The sequence below is a fragment of the Numida meleagris genome, chromosome Z, assembly GCF_002078875.1.
Source record: "Numida meleagris isolate 19003 breed g44 Domestic line chromosome Z, NumMel1.0, whole genome shotgun sequence".
Taxonomy (NCBI): domain Eukaryota; kingdom Metazoa; phylum Chordata; class Aves; order Galliformes; family Numididae; genus Numida; species Numida meleagris.
In genome coordinates, this window is record NC_034438.1 from 33,405,638 (window position 1) to 33,411,637 (window position 6,000).

General features: G+C 42.5%; 1 protein-coding gene across 5 annotated transcripts in view; it reads left to right on the forward strand.

Moving 5' to 3' along the window:
- CNTLN (centlein) overlaps window positions 1-3,085 on the forward strand; it is a 215,480-nt gene extending 212,395 nt beyond the window's left edge. For all 5 annotated transcript variants that reach the window (XM_021379766.1, XM_021379767.1, XM_021379769.1 and 2 more), the window contains one exon: window positions 2,352-3,085. In XM_021379766.1, coding sequence (XP_021235441.1) covers window positions 2,352-2,456 — 105 coding nt within the window. In that variant the 3' untranslated portion in view covers window positions 2,457-3,085. The remainder of the gene's footprint in view (window positions 1-2,351) is intronic.

Consider the following 6,000-nt stretch of genomic DNA (forward strand, 5'->3'; position numbering starts at 1 on the left):
AATGAATGTAGTCAAGCTAGGAAGAAGAATTAGGGACTTTGAGGTAATGGTATAGTGTTCTCGTAAAAAACACATTTAGACAAGGAAGGAGAGCAATTAGAGTGAACAGGATGCTGGGGTCAGTGCTTTTAAAGCGCAGTAGCGAGTAAGTGTCACAGAATTTCAGATAAAATTAGGTCTTATGTTACTCTGAATGCTTAGTGAGTTGGATCCCTCTATTCCCCAAAAAGTCACCACAGAAGATGGAGATGGCTGACAGCTGTAGATGAGTACTAGAAAATTCTTATCATAGACAGAAGTTATTTATGATAGATGGAAGTATGTCAGCAGGTACCAGCCCTACAGAATACCTTGTCCAATAGAAAAGAGTAATAATGCATATTACCAGCCTTTCTCTGTGACTGCAAAGTGACCGTTGAACAGAACACTGGCTTGCTTTATGTCCTATTATAATCGATTCATGACAGATACTTGCTGTTAACGAGATTTTCCTTGCTAACACTTCAGACTTTTTTTCTGACTTGTTAATGTTGATAAGTATTAGTAGACTGGGATATGTAAGTTACTCTGAAAGTAATGCCTCCTATTTATTTCCACGGAAACTACAACAGATACAAAGAGCACAGTAGTGCTATTTGATAGAGCAGATTCTCAGCTACAAAATGCTTTCTCAACATAGTCACCATCATTAGCTATGCATTTTTGCTAGTGATGAAAAAGAGCCTGCATACAGTGCTCATCAAAATCTGTACCAGCGGAGGTGACCCACTGCCACTATCGCCACTGCTGAAACGCACCACCCACCGCCTCACTGTGCTCATGTCCACTGTTTGATCTCCATTAGCATTCAGCAAGCATCGGTGAATGTCAGTGGGTGCAAGTTTTTCTGCATGATGGAATTCAGTGACACACCTTTGCTTCATATGCACTTCCATGTCAGATGCCGTTCTGTCAGAGTGCCCCTTTGCTGCCATCTGTTACACGGCAACAACATGTAACAGAATATGGTTGGGAAGGTCCAGCCTCTACTGCCATACCACCAACATCTACCTTTGATGTCGTGGGCCAACATAATAAAATAGGAGGCATTACTTTCGGAACTGCCCTTGTATAATTTCAGACATTACACGAGCATTTGTGATTGGTGTAATTATGCACACACATATATATATTAGTTTGTTACATATACCTAGGAAACGGACAGTACTCTACCTGGTAAAAGTATCACGCAGTTCTGGTCTTTAAGGAGGAATAGAGAAATGGAAAAATAAAATCAGAGCAGGGATACCTGAGTGTGGCCCTTGGGAGCGGTTCTAGATGCAAAAGAATTGCCTTGAACTATAGCTGTGAAAAATAGAGGAAGCTGGTGATTGACCTCAACTAACTGCTCTGTTTTAGCTAATTTATTTCTAGTAGCCTTATTAAAGCAAAATTAACGCTGTTTCTGATATGAACGGTAGCTGTTACTTCTTCTGTCACCACTGGTCTTACTAGGATTTCAAGAAGGCTGACAGAGCTCTCTGAAGCAGTGAACTAAAACTGTTTGGTTCTCCTCTGGCACACTGCTGTCCCCTCTCTGGGTGGAGCTGCAAGGAGGAGTGTTCTGTGCCGCCTCCACAAGCGCTTCCCAGCACACCGCACACTCATGCAAACTGTGTTAAAGCAATGATGGAGAAAAATATAACAGATCTCTTTCTTTGATGACACTGTGCTAATCTTTTATATCAGAAGAGATATCAAAGAGGTTTTTGCTTTTTTTTTTTTTCTGTTTTTCTGTATGTAAATACACATCTTTGCTACGGTATTTTAGAGGAGCAAGTTTTTGTCTATTATCCCTATCAATACAGTTGGAGCTCCTGGGGTTTGGGGTTTTGGTTTGGTTTTACTTACAAGTTTTCGTGCATGAGTCTTAAGTTGCTGCAGTTGCCACAACATTCAGTGAGAGCTGTTCTGGTAGTTCTGTCTCATTCTCCTGAGAGCAGTGAACATGCACTACCACTTCTGCATGCCCTAGAGATGACTGTAACCCCTTATTGATCAGCTGGTTGAAGATAAATGACAGAGATGCTAGTACTGCAGTTTACATCATTAACATAGTCAGTAAAGCATGAATTGTTCAATAAGGCATTTATCTTTTTTTCATTTTACTCTGTTCTTTTATCATTTTTATGGATAGTGAGCAAAGTTCTAGGCACTAACCAGACAGGTGAACTTTAAAGTTCAGATCTGTGCGTGTATGGTAGTTGTCAGAACTAAGTGAAATCTAACGGCTGAAAGAAATTTAATAAATGTTTTTCACATGAAGAAAATAAAATTAAATGACCATTTTTCTTGCTATGTTTCTTTTTCAGTTTCCTTTTGCCTCATATTTACTGGATACCATACTGGCAAAATTAAATGAGAAGAAGAAACTCAGAGAAGAGTACAGTTCTCTCATGAAACACAGTGTAACGTAGAAGTCTTCAAAAAGGGTGACTAAAATATGTGCTGTCTCACAATGTTTTTCCTCTTCACATAAAGAACTGTCAATTAGCACGTTCAATACATAAGAAACTGTGAACTAATTAATTGTTGAACAAGAAGAATTAGTTGTGTTCCCATTTAGAAAGAAGTGTAGTGTTTCATTCTTGAAGACAAAAATTGTTGCACATCAATACAAAGTTAAACATGAATTTCCTTTAAGTGCATTGGCAGTGCACAGCAGCATGAGCTTTGTAGAGAGAGGATGTTTCTGGTAAGACCAATACAAATCCGAACAATTTGGTAAATACAGAAAACCACCAAGTAACTCCTTATTGTACTAGTTGGAATGGTGGAACTAGGATTTATGAAGGATATGAGAATATAATTGCCATTTTGAATACCTTATTGTGGCTTCTGTATAAATCACGCCACATAAAATCATATGTACTCTCTCTGTCAGAAAATGAATGATTGTAGAAGAAAAAACATTCAATGCAGAGTAATAATCCTCAGAAAAGTTGTATTTTCTTCTGAGTGGGATGGCACTGTGTGCAATGAATTTAATTATATTTTAAAAAATTCAGTACAATAAAGTTATTTCCAATGTGGATTTTTTTTTCCATTAGTAGTTCCATTGGAGTCTCAGTTCTTTCTCAGCTAATAGCAAGCTGCAAGCCCTCACTTTGGTTGGGAAAATGGTGTAGAGTTTTCTTTTTTTTTTTCCACCAGGATTTCTCGGGCAGTACTAAATGATTCCTCTTTCCTTGATCATAACATTTTGTATTCTTCTCAACTAGCCTACATGAAAAAAGGAAGGACATAGATTCCTGAATTCATGTTTTAGAACATGAATTCAGCTCTTTTATGTTATTCATTTAGCTCTTTTATATGTTTTTTCATCTATGGATATAGTGTTTTGGGTATCACAAGCTTGCTCATTCCAAGCCATTCTGTGCCTGGTTTTGATGAGGGGCCGTTTCTACCAACAAACTCACTTTCCTTATGTGACACCGCTACTTCCTCAGCTGCTCTTTGGCAGCCAAGGGAAGTGAGGATGGGACACACCAGTGCCATACACCTACATGGGACGTTTTCACAGAATCACAGAATTGCAGGAGTTGGAGGGGACCTCTGGAAGTCATCAACTAACCCCCTGCTAAAACAGGTTCTCAAGAGTAGGTCGCATAGGAAGGCATCCAGGTGGGTTTTGAATATCTGCAGAGGAGAAGACTCCCCAGCCTCTCTGGGCAGCCTGTTCCACTGCTCTGTCGCTCTTAAACTAAAGTTCTTTCTCATGCTCAGATGAAACTTCCTGTATTCCAGTTTGTGGCTATTGTCTCTTGTCTTGTTGCTGGGTGCCACTAAAAGTTCTGGACCCATCGACTCGACACCCACCTTTTAGATATTTATAAGTATTGATACAAGTATTGATCCTGTCAGTCTACTCCGGGCTAAACAGTCCCAGGTCTCTCTGCCTTTCCTCATAAGTGAGATGCTCTAGGCCCCTCTGCTGGACTCTCTCTAGAAGTTCCCTGTGCTTCTTGAACTGGGGAACCCAGAACTGGACACAGTATTCCAGATGTAGCCTCACCAGAGCAGAGTAGAAGAATGACCTGCTGGCCACACACTTTTTAATGTACCCCAGGCTACCACTGACCTTCTTGGCCACAAGGGCACACTGCTGGCTCATGCCCAGCCTGTTGTCCACCAGGACACCCAGGTCCTTCTTTGCAGAGCTCCTTTCCAGCAGATCACCCCCTAACCTGTACTGATATGTGTGAGGTTATTCCTCCTCAGGTGTAGGACTCTATACTTGCCCTTATTGAACCTCATCAGGTTCCTCTCTGCCCACCTCTCCAGCCTGTCCAGATCTCACTGAATGGCAGCACAGCCTTCTGGTGTGTCAGCCACTCCTCCCAGCTTCATATCATCAGCAAACTTTTGACCTTTTATGTTGTCTTGGGTAATGAAACAACTCCATGTAGTGGAATTTCCCTCAAATTAGTTTATTGCTAATTAACAAGCTTTTAATTATTCACTTTGGTAATGAGAGGTCAAACAAATAAACAAGCACTTAGGGAGCAGCTTGCCTCTGCTGCTCCCTGCTCATGGTTCTCCTGCTCCTTGCTAGCTGGGGCTAGGCAGTCAGTACATCTCTTGTTTCTCCCTTCCCTGGCACCTCTGACATCTTCCCTGGCCTTTCTTCTGCCCCAGTGTCCCTCATGCCCTGCATAGGCATCAGGTCTGTGATCAGGTACCTCCATCCGCTTTCTATCCCGCCCTGCTTGGCCTCTCACCTTCCCATTGGTGTCTCTCCAGCCTGGGGCTGCCACCTCTCTCCCTAAGCCCTTTGTCCAGCGGTGTGCCTCGGGCCCTGTGGTGGGCGTAGTCTGGGGCAGCAGTGGGTGTGCACGGAGCCAGAGCCAGAACTGGAGCCAGCCAAGATGGGATGAGGGCAGCCCCTCAGGGCTCTCCATCCACTCAAGGCCCAGCCCTGCATCCACACCCTAAAACCCAGTCCTATGCCTAACACAGTGGCATGCTTATAGGCTGTCTGCCCATCTCGTCCATGTGTTAGCTTGGAAGCCTAACTGAGACAAACTTCAAGGTCTTAAGTTTATACTGATGAAGCATATGGCTAAGTACTGGACAGAACGGTTGGAAACAAAAATAAAAAATTTGCAGTACCCATGTTACTTTTAGCCACCTTTAGTCTGCATTGCATGGCATCCCCCACTGTGGCTTCAAGATGTTTAGTTGGGCAGCAGTCCTTGGCCTGTTGTGGCAAGCAGACATCAGAAAGCTGCACTGGAGGCCTGGCTTCTTGCTTCAGCCATAGATCTCCATGCTCATTAATCCAGTAAGGCAGTGAAATGAGCTTTCGAAAACCATCATGGCCCATACAGCATTGCTTTTTTACTTCTAAATTTAAAATTACAAGACACAGTTTCTCTCTGCCATCCCTGCCAGCCTGCTCAGAGAAGCCCACATATGCCAGTTGTCTGTGCCAGCAAAAACACAAAAATGCCAGGTCTGTTTCCTTGATCCCCCAAGTAGCCTGCTTCTGACTGGTACTGCCTAAGACATACATGTGAAGAGAGGCAGCAGGAATCCCTTACTACTTTTTGTTTGCTACACCAAGTTGTTCCTTCTGACTCAGAGGCGATTAACTTAAATCATATATTTTAATAGTCTTTAAAACTCTACCCCCAGCACCAGTTCTTTTTACTTTGGCCCCTCTGAAATGCAATAAGGAAATGTGACAAAAAGCACATTTTGAAAATAGGAACATACAAACACAGTGATGTTCCCCTTGGATTATGATATCTTTGATGTCTCTTCTGTGTCATCTATTTCTTCCTCGGGTCAGTAGCACGTCCTTTAATTTGCAAATTTGCTTCCAGCCTCCAAGAGCATCAAGGTGATGAGCAAGGTTCGGATTATTATTTACTGCCTCACTCGTGCTATGGAAATGCCAGACCAGCCCACTTGTACTCAGCCTCAGCCTAGAGCCCAGGAATTTGTTGTTAGTTTTCC